The 18,168-nt window shown below is 26.0% G+C and overlaps 1 protein-coding gene across 3 annotated transcripts in view; it reads right to left on the bottom strand.

Moving 5' to 3' along the window:
* LOC127279266 (klarsicht protein) overlaps positions 1–18,168 on the bottom strand; it is a 127,100-nt gene that overhangs the window by 38,153 nt on the left and 70,779 nt on the right. For all 3 annotated transcript variants that reach the window (XM_051301517.1, XM_051301516.1, XM_051301515.1), the window contains exon 8: positions 11–286. In XM_051301517.1, the coding sequence (XP_051157474.1) occupies positions 11–286 (276 nt within the window). The remainder of the gene's footprint in view (positions 1–10; positions 287–18,168) is intronic.

The following is an 18,168-nucleotide window of genomic DNA, read 5'->3' as shown; positions in this document are numbered from 1 at the left end:
CAGCACCTACCTCAAAGTAGGAGCCATCGTCAATGAATCGATTCTCTGAAGAAACATCACTGTCCGAAAGGTCACCTTTCCAAGTACCGGGGTCAGATGAGGGACAGTGTCTTAATGCTTTGACGCGTTTTGTTCGTCCTGATGAGCGTGTCGAATGAGCATTTTGCCCTGAAGTACTAACACCACCTTCCCTTCCAGATTCTCGCGATTGCCTTCGGCTTAGTCGAGGTTGTTTCGTGACTGGCTCCTCATCGCTATCACTGCTACAGCAACTGGACACCGAGTTCTAAAAAAAATCACCAAAAATAAAAAAATTAATTCAATATTTATTTTCATTAATTAATTCTCTTTCTGAAACAAAACATCAAATATAAAAAAAATTAATTCAATATTTATTTCCATTAATTAATTCTCTAAATATAATTGTTCGAAATTTTGAATTTTTATTCTAAATTTTTTTTTGGAAAATTTAGAAAAACAGCCAATAAAGAATTTTAATATTACTGTAAATCTTCTTTGATTTTTATAAAATTCAAATGCAAGAATTATGAAATTACTTCCTTAATTTCATATTCCCTTTTTTAGTAAAAGAAAGTTTTTCCCCGTAAAAACATTGTTCCTTGAGAAATACATATTTCGGCAAAAAATAAAAGTTTCGGCATGAAAAGTGAAATCTCTATTGTAAGAAATTAACTTCCTGAAGAGAGAGAGACGGATGCAAAATTTTTGAGTGATTTATTGAAAGAAGTAATAAAAATAAAATAATTTACTTTTAGAAATTCCAAAGAAAATTTATACTTTTTACATCGTTTGGTAAAAAAAAACAATTAACTACTTAATTACCTAAAATTGAGTTTATTTACCAAACGTTTGGAAAATTATTATAGATACTTTATTGATCGAATTTGGAAATAATTTTTGTAATGAATTATTGAAAATTAAGATATTAAACGGTTTATAGATGATAATTTAAAAGGTTCAGGCCTTTCCAACGTAATATTATTTCTCTATATCATAATTCTCTATCGCAGGAGTAATAATGTTTTAATTTATATTTATTACGTCGAATATACTGAAATGTTGAATTACTCATAAAATATGTAAGGCTATTACACATTTTCAATCGACGCAAATTTTTTCTTTTTTTTTTTAACATTCAAGGCCGCGGTGGGTGAATGGAACAAAAACACACAAGATTATTGTTCACTTTTCAATTATTTTTAACTTTCACTAAATATCTATGAGATTTTATATAAATATATTTCTCAAGTTTTATATTGTTCTCACTTTTATTTAAATGATAAAAATACAAAAATTTTTTTAAATTAAAATAATAATTTAAAAAAAAAAAAACTCACCGGGTGAAAATATAAAACCGTGTACATTTTGTAAAATTCCAACTAATTTTGCACAAAACTCAATAAAATCACAAATTACTTCCAACAACTGTTTTTTTAAAAACAACAAAAATGTAATAATACACAAATTTAATGCAAAAAAAAAATGTAATATTACAAAAAAATGTTTGTAAACTTTTTGAATAGTCACAAGAGTTTAAATAAATTCGAAGAGAGGAGAGAGATAAGAGTACATGACTCTTCCCAATCCCAAGAGAGACTGGCTTAACTTCCGGACGGAAATGCGTGTATATGCGGAAACTATTGAGGAAAATTTTTGCAGGTCAAAAATGTATTTTGTCAAAAAGGAAAAAAGTGGAGGGGGAAATAAGGACTCAGGTAAATTACCTGAGAGTTTCGTTTCGAGTGGTTGAAACATGTCAAAACCCGATAGTTTAGATGAGATTTCAGATATTGGAAAGTAAGGGTATAAAAGTAATATATTTCTTATCTTTCTCTCTCTATCTCAATATTTTTTCCTTCACAAAAAAAAGTCCAAAAAAAAAAAATCGCGTATAATTATTATTTATGAAAGAGAACAATAGGGAAAGTTAATATGAGAATAAAAGTGTGAATATTGAATTTTTCATCAAATATATATATATATATATATATATATATATATATATATATATATATATATATATATATATATATATATATATATATATATATATATATATATATATATATAAATATATATATATATATATATATATGTGTAGCTACAAGTTTAGCATCTGCACGTCTCAGTCATGAGCCACGACTTTTCTTCGCGCTCTTTGCTCATAAACAATCGCAATTTTCGAACAATTGCTTTCAGTAACCAATTACGAGGAAAATATACCTCGGCTATTTTCTATCTCTTGAGAATATAATATAAATATGAATACCAAGAATGAACGAAGGATACAGAGCAAAGAATTAGAAGCAGAACGAAACTACAAATTAGAAAAACAAAAAAAAAAACAAAAATTAGCGAAAAAAATTAATTAAGCTTTTTCTAAACAAAAAACTAAATAAAAGAATGTATTTTTCTTTTTTTAATTAAAAATAAAAAATCCGTTAGGCTGATCGAATGGCCTAAATAGAATTTTAATTTATCCAAATTTCTTCATTGTAGAATTTTTATATAATTTTTAAAAATTTTATTTTTTTTCAAATTTACATATTTGACCTAAATTTGATAATATGACCTAATTCGTATTTAGAACCTTGGTTTAACCTATAATTTTCATTTTGGCCTACTCGTCACTTGACCCAATTTTCATTTGATATTTATTTTTTATTTGACATAATTTTTTTTTAATCTCATTCGTATGGGGGGCAATAATAATTTACTGGAATTTTTATTAAATTTCTATTTAAAGAAATATTTTAAAAAAATTAGAATAAATAGAGTAACGAGTACAGTGACACGACTTTTTGATAATACTTTCAACTTTAAATGACATTTTATCATTTATTAAAAATTTAGTTATAAAATAAATTTCAAATAAAAGATTTGGGTTAAAATTTATAGTACATAAGTTTTAAAATTAAAAAATACTTTGATAAGAGTTTAGAATATTAATTTAAAATATGATATGAAAACAGTGAACGACACCCTTTATAATAAAATAAAAAATATTTAAACTACTATTTAAGTAACATGATATTTATTAATATTATCGCAAATTTTATTATTCAGATTTAATGCACAAAAAATAAGTTGCTTTTAAAATATAATTATTTAACAATTTCTTCATATTTATAGAAAATTTGTAATCAATAAAGCAAATTTTTTGAGGTTAGTTTTCTAGCAAATATGGAGCGCATGATTATCCTATAAAAATCATTGGTTAGAATTTTGATTTGAAATGCAAATGGCGGAACAAAAAAATGAACAGAAAGGATTTCGGCGCGTTTTTTTAAAATTAACCAATCACGATTTTCTTGACAATTTTTGATATAGGTCAATTTTAAAAACGTACCAAAATCGAATGTTTGGCCATTTGCAATTTCGGACAAATAAAAATTCGGCGTTTTAAGACTTCTGTACAATAAAAATTTGTTTAATGAGAAATTGTGTCAAATTCAAATTCGAAAAATGAAAATTCTAATCTAACCAAATTACATATTTGAATCGTTAGGTACATTTTGAGTCACTTGAAATTAATTTAAATAGAAATTGTTTCATTCGACTAAAAAAGAAACTTATAATTAAAATCAATGACTAGTTCAGGATAATTAAAACTTAAAATTCAATCATTTTGAAGTGAATCAAAAAGTAGGAAAATATTTGAAAGTCCAAGATAATGATTTTATGAGAGAAATATATGAGGTACTAAATGAGTCATTGAAAGGAGTCTTATAAAAGTTTTATTTATTTTTATTTCCTAATTGTGGGATGTAAGCTAACTTAGAAAATTGGTTGCTAAAACAAGACTTTCATTCCTGGAAGGTTTTACAGAATTGACCGTGCTCAGGTATATATACATATAAATATATATATATAAAGAAAGAGAGAGAAAGATTCGAAACGTTTGTACTACTGCAACTGTACTACTTTATCTTTATGCCATTCTGGACTAGATTATAAACTCGAGAAACATTGCCAACGTACCTGAATCCTGAATATCTTTCAACGGGGCACACACAGAGAAAAAAAAGGAGAGAGAGAAAACTTTGCATTCTTGTTTCACAAGCTCTCTTCAACTATACAGATCCTAGGACTTATAGACTTGAGGGTTATCGACCGATCTCTATTTGTTTCGTTGAGTAGAAGTAGCTTTTAAAGACTTAAAAATAACAAGCAAAAAAAAGAGAAAAAAAAAAAAATAAAATTCTACCGTAATTGTCGAAATCTTTTAATCTTTACTCTCTTAAATATATACGGCAGCTTTAACCCTTACCGGTTTTGAAAATGACCTTCGGAGTACAGACCAAACAGAAAGTCAAAAGTCCTCCAGATTTGCTGTTTTCAAAGTCAATTCAAAAATATCCTAAACTAATGTTATTTTGAAAATGTGAAAATAACTAGATGGAAAATATTTAAACAGGGGTTGAAAGTTAAATATAAATATATAAATAAATATTCGATTTGTTGCGTTCAGTCAATGAAGTCAAAAATAATTTACAAAAATTAGGTCATGACCTACTTATAAATTTTTATCTCATTTTAATTGTCTCAACTGTTTTTGGTTTCTAAAATAATTCAAATTTTAATTTAGTAGAATTTATAATTTATATTGTACTTAAAAAAATTTATTTGATTAAAATAATCAGTTACTTTAGTAGCAAATAAATAGGCAAATAATTTTTTGAGCCAAGATATTTGTTTTAAATACAGAAATAATTGGTTCAAATACAGTTTATTTAATTCAAATAAAAATTATTTATTTCAATTATATTTATTTAATAATCTGATTATTTGAATCAAATAAATTTTTGTTCAGTGTAGAAACGTGAGAATTCACCCCCTTAATGAATTACACTTTACAGTTATTGTTGAGGTAAACTGCAGGTTTCTCACTTTACCCTTTCATTGTCTAATAATTACATGGTCTTTACCCTTTAATATTCTGGACCAGTTGCGCATAAATTATATAATAAGTGTGCCCTATTTTATCTAAATGGGTAAAATTCAATCTACTTAATGAAAAATCAAAAATATTCAATAATTGCAATATAAAAATAAAATAAAAATTAATAAAAATTAATAAATATTAATAAAAATTAATAAAAAGTAAGAAATCGCCTTTAGTGAAATAAAAAACAAAAATATATTAATTTTCTCAAAAAATAATTATAAATTATTAAACAACAAAAATGGTAAAAATTAAAAATTCCTTAGAAAATGCAAAACTTGATAATTATTAAATGAATATATTTCCATAAGAAATTGTAGTTGGAAAATAGTTTCCAGATGTAAAAAAATTTTTTTTTCTCACGGTTTTAATAAATATATTTTGCACCATAGCGAAATGAATTTATGGAAAAATTCAAATTGCAGTAGGTGGCAAAATTTCTTTATATATTTCTTTGCAATAAGGCGTGAGAACTTGTTTGCTCACTTAAGGGAATATGATTTATGATTTTATAAGAACGAAAAATATAAAAATTTTGTACATTTAATACCGGAATAGTAAAATAAACTGAAAAATTCTCAAGGTTTAATGCATATACCTAAAAGTATAAAAGGAAAAATCCCATCTGGAGATTGACACAGGTAGCAGGTTGTACCAAGTGGGTATAGCCCATCTCGCATATAGATGAGCAACAACCTGCCTTATTGAAACCCATCCTCAGCAATATAGGCAATGGTGTTCGGATATAGGCGCTTTTACAATTTTTACATCCTGAGTTACAAAACTTAAATCAAGGAAATCCGTAAACGTGCTTTGGCATATTTATAAAGAAATAAACAAGGTTTATTATGGGTTGGACGAAAATACTATTAAATAAGCTTGTGACCAGTCTTTCTCTCTTTTTTTTTTCATTTTGCAAACAAGACTACTACTTGATTCAAGCACCTGCTGCTTCTTCTTCTTTGCCTTACAGTTCGAGAAATTCATCTCATGTTGCCCCAAGGCGGCACGTTCTTCAATTAAGTCGCTTTGTTAATTGGAATTAATTTTAATGAAGAATAATGAATGCTGGTGTAAATCATATCTAAATGCTCTAGAGAAATATTACAACTGGCAAGTCAGAAGCATCTAATTATTAACTGTAAATGCATCTGGATGAGGAGACGATCTATTACCTCAGATAAGTATATAAATATACAGTTCGAAGCAAATTGGAATTATTATTAATAACAAATTTCTGATTACTATTGGAAAAATTATTTCATTCAAATAATCAGTTACTTATCAAATAAATATTTCTATTTTTGAAACCAAATAATTGAATTAAATAAATTGTATTCAAACCAATAATTTTTGTATTTAAAACAAATACTTTGACTCAAAAATTATTTGGTTCAAGTAAATATTTATTTGATAATAAAATAACCGATTGTTAGAATCAAATAAATTTTGTACTCCTTGTGCCAACATAAATTCTGTTTGCAACTAAAAAGCAAACTAGATAGATTATTAAAGAAAAGAGAAAATTATTTAAAACTAATAAAGAAAAGGGACGCATGATTAACCCATAAAAAACATTTTCTTTAATTTTAAATAATTAATAAATAAATAATTTAACAAAATTTATTTTATAACTAATTTTTACTGTACATAATTTTTAGATATTATTTGATAGAATTTTTATTTTACAAAATTTCTATTTACACAACTTTTTTTTAAAAGAATTCTAATTTAACCAAAAATTTAATTCAGCAGAATTCTCAATTAATAGAATTTAAAATTCTACGAATTTTTTAAAACGAGAATTTTCAATTCACCGAATCTTAATTTGTCCAAAATTTTATTTGTACGAATTGAATGAATTATTATTGAAGAATTGACGAATTTTCATTTATCTGAATAAATTAGAAATATCAAAAAAAAAATAAACAGAAATATTTCGGCGCTATTTTTGAAAATTGACCAATTACAATTTTCTTGATGATTTCTGATTGGTCAATTTTAAAAATCGCGCTGAAATCTTTTTGTAGGTTATGTTTATTTGGACATTTGCGATTTCGGACAAATGAAGATTCGTCATTTTTAGAATTATATCAAATAATAATCCGTGCAAATAAAAATTCGTGAAAATAAAAATTCCAACAAAATAAATATTCGGTGAATTAGAAATTTTTACATTTCAAAATTCGTAGTAACTTAAAATTCAACAAGAATAAATCTATTAAAATAAATCTCTCTAATAAATTAAATCTCGATTAAAATAGAATTCTTTTAAATAAAAAACGGTTTAAAAAAGAAAAAAAAATTAATAAATAAAATAAATAAAAATTCTGCTAAATAAAAGGTCGGTAAAAATTTTTTAGTAAAAATTCGTTTAACCCCTTCGCAGTCCAGTTAAAAATCGCTGGTGGGCCTAAAACGGTCCGAAAAAAAAGTTTCCAAAAAAATATGACTTCATCATATTTAAGGTTTTTGTGGTCGCTGAATTCGAATTTGAAGTCAGTTTTTCAAAATTCAAAATGGCGGATCCAATATGGCGGACAAATTTTTAAAAAATCAATCCAATTTGCCTGAAATTTGTTACTCGGGGGTTTTTGGGGTCGCTAAATTCAAATTTGAGGTCAGTTTTTCAAAATTCAAAATGGCGGATCCAATATGGCGGACAAATTTTTAAAAAATCAAACCGATTTGCCTGAAATTTGTTACTCAGGGGTTTTTGTGGTCGCTGAATTCGAATTTGAGGTCAGTTTTTCAAAATTCAAAATGGCGGATCCAATATGGCGGACAAATTTTTAAACAAAAAATTTTTAAAATTTGTCCGCCATATTGGATCTGCTATTTTGAATTTCAAAAAACCGACCTCAAATTCGAATTCAGCGATCCCAAAAACCCCCGGTTAACAAATTTCAGACAAATCGGATTGATTTTTTAAAAATTTGTCCGCCATATTTGATCCGCCATTTTGAATTTTGAAAAACTGACCTCAAATTCGAATTCAGCGACTACGAAAACCCCCGAGTAACAATTTGTGGTCAAAACGCATTAATTTTTAAATTATCCGCCATATTGGATCCGCCATTTTGAATTTTGAAAAACCGACCTCAGATTCGTAATCAGAGACCCCGAAAACCCCTGAGCAACGAGTTTCATGTAAATCTGATAAATTTTAAGTTTTCATGGTCGCCATTTTGGGTCCGCCATTTTGTTTTTTTGAAATCTGACTTCAAATTTGGATTCAGCGACCCCAAAAACCCCCGAGTAACAAATTTCAGGCGAATCAAATTAAATTTAGTATTATTTTTTTGCGATGGCCATATATGGCCACTTGCACAAAGGTGGCACGACTTTTTCTGGCCACATATGGGCCCTGGACTGTCAAGGGGTTAAAAAGAAATTCCGTAAAATTCTAATGAAAATTCGTCTAAAAAATAATTATAGAATAAAATTCTTTAAATTGAAAATTCTAACTAATTATTTTTACGGATTTTTATTTTATTTTTTATCCGCGCCAAAGAAAAATTAACATCCCTAATGGTCTAATGTAATTCTAATTAGTAGCGAGAGATGCTGTATAAAGTTCCATTAATGTGAACACGGTCTTTGAATGTGAAAGTGCAAAACTTGACATTTTCTATAGTCTTGAATGAATTACTAGAACTCTTCGAAGTCACACCACATCGTCATCTCTTAAAATTCATATTCAATACGCTTTCTACTAACATAACTCTTGAAAGGCCTATTGAAAATTATAAAGATTCTATTAAGAATTTGATAGGTGAAGAAATTAGGAGACGCACATTTTGCTTGTACAAATAAAACTACGATCAATAATATAAATAATGCTGTCAAATGAAACTTTTCATATATTTTACCCTCATATAGTATAGTTATAATAGTAATAACGTGCGCAGGAAATGCACGCGACTATTAATAATAATAATATGAAGAAGTATATTAATAAATGAGATGCTCAATAATTTATAAAGTTTCGCACTTTCACTATAAGTATCATCTGTAAGTGTAAAATGTGCCGTTTCGGAATATTTCACTCGTATATATAATATATATAGTTTCAATTAGAGATTAAAATGAAAGTATATCATAACATATATAATATATACTTTCAAACACATTACCAATTTAAAAAGAATAAAAATCTAATAGAAATTGTTACATCTGATTTTTAACTTTTAATTTCTAAATTTTATTTTTACATTTAGGATTTGAATTTCAAGGAATAATTTTAATTTATTAAAATTGCAGTTGAATATAATAATAAATTGTGTAGAAAAATAGAGACTATAAATATATCAAATTACCAAAAAATAAAAATCTAATAGAAACTTTAACATTTTTTTTCATTTTTAATTTAACACTGAAAATAAAATTCTTGAGATTTGAATTTAGATATCCAGAGACTAATTTTATTTTATTAAAATTCAAGCTGCATAATAATAAATTAAGAAAAAAAAGAGACAGAATTATTACCCAATTTAAAAAAATAAAAATCTAATAGAAATGTTTACATCTGACTTTTTGATTTTTAATTTATAAATATAAAATTTTTACAAGATTTGAATTTTATATTTTATTAAAATTGCAATTGCATAATAATAAATTATGCAGGTAAAAAGAACAGAGATAGAATTAATATCAAATTCACCCAAATATCTCTTCTAGGAAACTGTAAATTTATAATTCAGTAATTTGCAAATTACCAAGTACCGTTATGATACACTTTTAACGACTGACCGTTATGATTATTATTATTATATATTAGATATCTTTTTCAAATGAGTAAATTCTACTTATATTAGAGAGAAAACAAGAAGAAAACAAAATGAGAGGAAACGATGGCTATATAAATTCATTTTTTTTTTTTTCAAAAACATTGTTGCTTCTATGGTATATTGCCAACGGTTTCGCTCATTTAATGATTGTAATTGATTGCCACAAAGGGATATCAAAAACTAAAGGAGGTAACCATGAATCGATTCAAAACGCCATCAAGCAATAAAATCTTCGATCCGTAAAGTTCGTTTGTAATAAAAGTTATAACTATTTAATGTTTAATTCTTTAGTCATAAAAAAGAAAAACAAAAAACAAAAATTGCACTTTCACACAATTAGAAGCGACAGAAATAAAAGATGTGCGCTCGCTTCTAATGTTCATTCACGAAACAAATCAAAAGTATGAAATTTTCCATTTTTATTTAACCCAATTTGTCTAAATTTTCTTTTAATTAAATTTTTCTTTAGCAGAAGATCAATTACAAATAAATATAGAGGCCGTTTTCACTGTGTGCGATAAATTTAATCCTCCGAGAGGTTAAAGGCAGTTGATATATTCTGCGTCTGCGCAGATGCTGCCTACAAACATTCTGCGCAGGAGCAAAGGCAATAGATATATTCTGCGCCTGCGCAAAAGCTGTATAAAAAAAATTCTGCGCAGACGCAGAATATATCTTCTGCCTTTGCACTTGCGCAGAATGTTTCTATGCAGCTTCAGCGCAGGCGCAGAATATATCTAACCTCTCGGAAGATTAAATTTATCCACACGGTGAAAACGGTCTTACTTAAAAAAGGATTTTTTTTTCAAATAGAGGTTAGAGAAATAAAATTTAAAGAAAAATAGAGAAAGATAAATAAAAAAAATCCTTAATGATCCAGTCAATATTCGACTGAATAAATTCACTGAAAATACTTCCTGCGGTATAATATTGCGAGTAATAAACTTTATTGTATATAGTGAGGTGTGATTTATAAGAGAGAAAGTGGCACAAGGCGCAAGATGAACGTGTTTAATTAACTGACGGAGGGACCTATACACGACTGTGAGAACAATTATATTGCTGATGATGTTTGCACTTACAGTGGTAAATGCGCGTCGCGCACACACAGAACGAATAAAATTTTTTCGATAATGATCAAAACTGTATAGACATGTTTTACGTTTGATTTACATATTTTTAATTAACTCTTCACGAAGTCCCTCGACTTCGCGTGAAAGTTGATATTGTAATAAAAATAAGATGCAAACTTTTCCTGTACATTTGAAAAAAAAATTTTTTTCCTTGCAAATAATAAACTATTTACAATTATTATTTTCGCCAATAAAAACGTGAATTCCTTATTTTTTTCCAAAAATTCGGAAGTAATTAATATAGTAAAGTTATATATGCTAATAAGGTGAAACTAAATTTTTTTTTTTTAGGGAAAATTGTGTAAATTAGTTGTTTTGATCACGTAATGAAATTACAGTATTTATCGGGGGCAAATATAATATGATAAAATTATTATTTATATTTCAGTTTAAACGCGCACGTGACGTCGAAAAATGTTTTTAAATCAACTGGTTTTAACTATGATTATATGGATCTCGTTAATGGTATAATTCGCCTATAGCGCATAGTCTCTTGATATATATATATATATATAAAGATGAAATTATTCGAGATTAATGATAACGTTATATGGGGTGTTGCATATATAATTTTTAAAACAGTTCACATTATAAACGAGAAAGTGTAATTATTACTATTATATGAATCATTAAATATTTCTTAATAAAGCCCAAGAAGTAATTATTAAACTTTCTTAATTAACTTTTCTCACTTTTTTTCAAAAAAAATATATATACGCGTTTTGATTTTATATTTGAAAAAGTAGGTTTCCATTATATATAGTTTTGTTTTATTTTATTATCAAAACATAGGAAAATTAAGGTGTAAAAATTGAAATTGAAGAATTTCATCTTGAATATTTAATTATAAATTATTATCTAATGAATCAGTGACTTACTTTTTGCTTTTGAATTAGTAAAATTAAATAATTATAATAGTAAAACAATTTTTACTATATAGAATGAGTTGAATTTAACTAATTCAAAAGCAAAAAATAGTCACTAATTAAATTTAGTTACAATTTTTACTAATTCAAATTTAGAGAGTAGCAAAAAATTAAATTCTGCAAAATAATAATTCGAACAAATAAAATTCGGCTCAATAAAAATTATATCCACTGAAATTCGATTAAATGGAAATTCTACTCTCTAAATCTGAATTAGTAAAAATGTTTACTAATTTGAATTAGTAAAAATGTGTACTAATTTGAATTAGTAAAAATGTTTACTAATTTGAATTAGTGACTCACTTTTTGCTTCTCAATTAGTAAAAATTCTACTAATTATTAGTAACTTTTAATAACAATTAGTAAAATTTTAATAATTCAGAAGCAAAAAGTGAGTCACTAATTCAAATTAGTAAACATTTTTACTAATTCAGATTTAGAGAGATAACAAATGATTTTTAGAACTTATTCGTTCGTTCCAATTTTTTTCACATAGTTTTTGACATGGAAGCGAATTAGAAAGAAAAACAAAAACTTGGAATTTTACAGATGTACTACCCCTGCGGAATTCTGAATCTTGTGCGTTTAAAATCGAGTTATACACTTCTTATATAAGTGCATAACGAAGAAAACAAGAAGTTGTACAACATCGTAAATCCATCAGAAAAGCAGCCTGAAGTAAATGAAATGTATCGTGCCGCTGATAATCCATGTTTTATCTCTTTCGTGCAACCGATAATCAATGCATTATCTTTCCTCCACTTCTTTAATATTATTCGATTCAAGGGAAATTATCTAGAAACTCTGTAACAATCGTCCCGGGAGATTATCAGAAAAGCAATAAAGACGCAAATAAATAAAAAAAAAGTCTAACCTCAATAAATTTTATCCTTTTATATATCATATATTTCTGTTAACTCTCTAAATTTAATTTTTGTTAAAAATAACTAATTTGATGTATAGCAAAACGTCAGTCACTAATTTAAATAGTTATATTTCTACTAATTTAAATTAGTGACTCACTTTTTGCTTTAGAATTAGTTAAATTTTACTAATTGTTAGTTAAAGGTACTAAAAATTAGTAAAATTTTACTAATTTAGAAGTAAAAAGTGAGTCATTAATTCAAATTAGTAAACATTTTTACTAATTCAGATTTAGAGAGTACTAATCTTTTAGTTATAAAAATAACTAGAATTCAGTTTTAGATTATGTTAAAATAACTAAAATTTCTGTTAACTATGACTATTTTTTCAGTTATTTTTCCCACTAAAAATTAGTTACTTTTTACTAATAATTAGATCTATCTCTAAATCTGAATTAGTAAAAATGTTTCCTATTTGGAATTAGTGACTCACTTTTTGCTTCTCAATTAGTAAAATTTTACTAACTTTACTACTACTAATTTTACTACTGCTACTACTATTTTGAGTAACAATTAGTAAAATTGAACTAATTCTAAAGCAAAAAGTGAGTCACTAATTCAAATTAGTAAACATTTTTACTAATTCAGATTTAGAGAGTACTAATCTTTTAGTTATAAAAATAACTAGAATTCAGTTTTAGATTATGTTAAAATAACTAAAATTTCTGTTAACTATGACTATTTTTTCAGTTATTTTTCCCACTAAAAATTAGTTACTTTTTACTAATAATTAGATCTATCTCTAAATCTGAATTAGTAAAAAAGTTTACTAATTTGAATTAGTGACTCACTTTGTTTCTCAACTAGTAAAATTTTACTAACTTTACTACTACTAATTTTACTACTGCTATTACTATTTTGACTAACAATTAGTAAAATTCAACTAATTCTAAAGCAAAAAGTGAGTGACTAATTTAAATTAGTAAACATTTTTACTAATTCAGATTTAGAGAGTATTAAATATATTACCATTAAATTTATGAATGACAAGATTTCACTAATGGAACATTGAAAGTTAATGTGTTTTGTCTTTTGAAGCAACAGGAAGTTATCAGTACGCGATAAAAGCGTCATGATAAGAGAAAGTTATCCTTTTAAATTCAAATATATATTAACAATTCGCTATTCTCTCAACTTTGAAATATATATATTTATTTATTTGAATGAACAAAACAAGAGTGGCTACTTTTATTAAATTTGTCAAGATAATCGATGGCTTAAAAGGGAAGTGAGAGAGAAAGAGAGAGAAAAGTTGATTGTGCGAATATAGAGTTAGTAACAATGGAGAAGTGAACCGGTAGGAAGTCATGCATCGGTTATCTTATATACACACGGGGTGTAGAGTCGACGTTGATTCACGTGTTACTCTCCTGTGTTGCTCTTATCCATGAGCTGTCACTATAAATTTCACTATGGCTTTTGCCGCTAGGGCTGTCAATATCTCACTATTAAGATTTGTGTACACCTCACATTATAGAATACCTACTTTGTTTACGTTAAATATATGTCAAATATCAATTACCATAATTCTTAACTCTTGACAGTCAAACAACAATAATAATAACAAAAAATTGCTCAATTCTGACAAATTATAATTCAAACTGTAAATAAAATGTTGGAGAATATTTATTATCATAATTATTGTTATTACATTCTGCACTCGAAAAAAAAATTGAGTTATTTTATACTTTATTAACTGTCAAGAGGAAAAAATTCGGCTATATAAATAGAAATTTGTTCTACTCGAATTTAACAGAGACTAAAGGGGTACGTAAATTTCCCAAAAAAAATCACTAATTAGAATTTTTATTTTATAAAGTATTTTATTAGAAATAATAACTTCTTTGATGAATTTTTAATGTTCGAATAAAAATTTTACAGAATTTCCTATTTTATACGAATTTTTACTTAAAAAATTTTTTAGCTACTGAATTTTTATTTGTCAAAATTACTATTTTATTGTCATTTTCTTTACATGATTTTTTATTTAAAAGAATATTTTAATTTAACAAAATTTTTATTCGATCGAATTTTAATTTGTCCGAATTTTTAAGACGTCCAATTTTTATTTGTCCAAAATCACAAATGGCCGAACAAAAAATCGACAGAAATATTTCGGCGCAATTTTTGAAAATTGACCAATCACAATTTTCTTAATAATTTCTAATTGGTCAATTTTCAAAAATTGCGCCGAAATTTTTTTTTTGTTGATTGTTCGGACATTTGTAATTTCAGACAAATGAAAATTCGGCCTCTTAAAAATTCTATCAATTAAAAATTCGCTGAATTCTAATTAATTTCTTTAAAATAAAAATTCTAATTAATGATTTTTAAGGGATAATAATGCGCCGCTAAAATTGCAAATTCTGAATAAATAAAAATTCGGTTAAAAAAATTTCGTTATTTGCCCGTATATAATAGAAATTTTTTCTAGAAATAAAATAATCTATTATAACTTCCGGTCGGTTAAATAATCGATATATATATAAAAGAACGAGGTCTATGTGACCGGAAGAAGGTCGAGGTTAAAAATTATAACGTAAACGCAGGTTATATATATAGGGTGTGTCAGAAATCAATTATTCCTGAAAATGTCGAAACGAATAAAAAATAAATTGTTGAAAGACAATCCTAGGGCGTTACCTGTCAGGCAAGCCAAACGCGCAATTTGAATACCATCCTGTTTTGCTTATATATGTATATAGAGAGAGGCATATGAAGGAAGGCAAATTCCGTCGAACCGCAATTAGCACGTGTGTGCCACGAATGCGGGGATTTGTTACTCTTCACGAACTTTTCTTTTTCGTCGTTTACGCTTACTTTACTAATCGCTTTTGCGTGAGAGAAGCTATATTATACCCTTCCGCAAAAACATCTTTCCAAACGAAATTAAATGCTAATCCTGGTAAACGAAGGAGGAGCAGAAGCATTATATACGCCAACTTCCGGTTTGCTTTGTTACAACTTCATTATCTTGATTTTAAATTGAATTCTAAATGTTCATTGTTAAATTTCACATATCAATAATTTTCTATTTCACAGTGTGAAACGAGGTGTGATCAAGAATTCCTTTTATTTTTCCTAATAAAACATTAATTTTTGTTTAATTTAATTAATATTTAACCATTTTCTTTGTCATTTAACTGAATTTTCATTAAACTAAACTGTTGTTTAACCTAATTTTAATTTAATGCAATTATTTATTTAAACTAATTAATATTTAACCGATTTTTCATTTAGCTTAATATTCATTTAACGCATAATTTTAATGTAATAAAATTGTTATTTAGCCGAATTGTAATTAAACCAAACTAATGTTTAACCTAAGTTTAATTTACCAAAAAAATTTTAATTAATTTAATTAATATTTCAACAATTTGTCATTTAACCGAATTATCATTTAGCTTATTATTCATTTAACATAATTATAAATTATTTTTTTAATCTAATTAATATTAACCTAATTTGTTATTTAGCCGAATTGTAATTAAACCGAACTGTTGATAAACCTAATTTTAATTTAACAAAATTGTTTATTTAATCTAATTATTATTTTTAACCGAATTGTCATTTATTAGCCTAATATTCGTTTAACATAATTTTAATCAAAAATTGTTATTTAGCCGAATTGTAATTAAACCGAACTAACGTTTAACCCAATTTGAAATAAAAATTTTTATTTAGCCGAACTGATATTTAATCTAACTTTATTTCAATGAAATTATTATTTAACCGAATTTTAACAAAACCAAACTGTTCAGTAATCTTATTTAATTAAACGAATATTTTATTTACCTGAATTGTAATTGAACCGAACTGTTGATTAACCTAATTTTAATTTCAAAAAGTGTTATTTAGCCTAATTGTATAATTAAACCAAAATGCTGCTTAACCTAATTTTAATTTACCGAAATTGTTATTTAGCTGAATTGCAAAAAAGTAGAAATATCATTTAACCGAATTGTTATTTAACCTATTTGATATTTAACAAATGTTTGATTTAACCAAATTGCCATTTAATAGAATAATTATTTAACCTCATTTTCATTTAATTAAAAATGTTATTTAGCCAAATATTGCAATTTAAATAATTTGTTATTTAATCAAAATTTTCACTTAACTGAATTGTCATTTACCGTATTCATTTAATCTGATTTTAATCTAACAAAATTGCTATTTAGCCAAATTTCAAAAAAAACCAAACTGTTATTTAACCAAGTTATTATTTAACATATTGGTAAAAAACCGTAATTAATTTTTGATTAAACTATATAAATAAAAATTAAATTAAAAGCTAAATGTTTATTTGAATCAACAAAATTTTTAATCTAAAAAATTGATTATGAAATAACAAAATATTTGTTAAACTGACAAAGAAAAGTTTGTATCAAATTTTTTTTTTACATCAATCTTCATATACATTCACTTGTAATTTTAACAGGTGAACTACTTTATAATTTTGTATATATATAATTTCTTCATCTCGCACACTTATTCTCAACAAGATTGATGTGAATAAAACTTTCACGCGCGATTCCATTTCGGATATATATGTATAGAGAGAGAGAGAGAGAGAGAGAGAAAGAAGACGACATCGAGGGTGGACAAGATAAAAGAGGTATATATATATATATATATACGCATATATAATATAAACTTTTAAAGTGAAAGAATTGCTCTCGTGAAGAAGAGAAACAATTTATCACCATTTGCGACGTTTCGTGTCTTATTAAGGATTGTCTTATAGCTCATCAGAAGGCTTGTCGCGTGAAAAAAGTAGGTGAATGCCTGCCTTGCCTGCTCGAGACATGATCGCGCGTCGACAAGTACGGTTAAATTGCAATGCAACACACTAATTATTGTCAGATGTTATATATATTTTCTCTTTGTCGGTTACTTCCGTTCTCTATGGAAAAGAGAGATACTATTATCAGACACATGTTGATGGTCTTATCACGCACTTATTATAGTCTTCAATTCGTTTACTATATTTAGCCGAATTTTCATTTAACCAAGTTTTCATTTAAAAAAAATTTTAATGAAAATTTTTATTTAACTGTAATTTTATTTAACTAAATTAAATATTCCTTTATATTAATTTTCATTTAGCCAAATTTGCATTTAACCAAAAATCAATTTTAATTTAGCCGAATTTTTATTTAACCATATTTCCATTTAACTGAATTTCTAATTATAAAAATTTCCATTTAATGGAATTATTTAACCAAATTTCTATTTAGCAAAATTTTTAATTATAAAAATTTCCATTTAATGTTTTTATTTAACCGAATTTTCATTGAAACAATTTTCCATTTAGCAAATTTTCAAATTATTTAATTGTTAGTTTAAATTAATTTTAATTCAGTGGAATTTTTATTTACCCAAATTTTCAAGTATTAAAATGTCCATTTAGTATTTTTATTTAACCGA

The sequence above is a fragment of the Leptopilina boulardi genome, unplaced genomic scaffold (assembly GCF_019393585.1).
Source record: "Leptopilina boulardi isolate dan_hultmark-lab unplaced genomic scaffold, ZJU_Lbou_2.1 LbouV2_214, whole genome shotgun sequence".
NCBI lineage: Eukaryota > Metazoa > Arthropoda > Insecta > Hymenoptera > Figitidae > Leptopilina > Leptopilina boulardi.
This window is presented reverse-complemented; position numbering and strand designations above follow the sequence as displayed.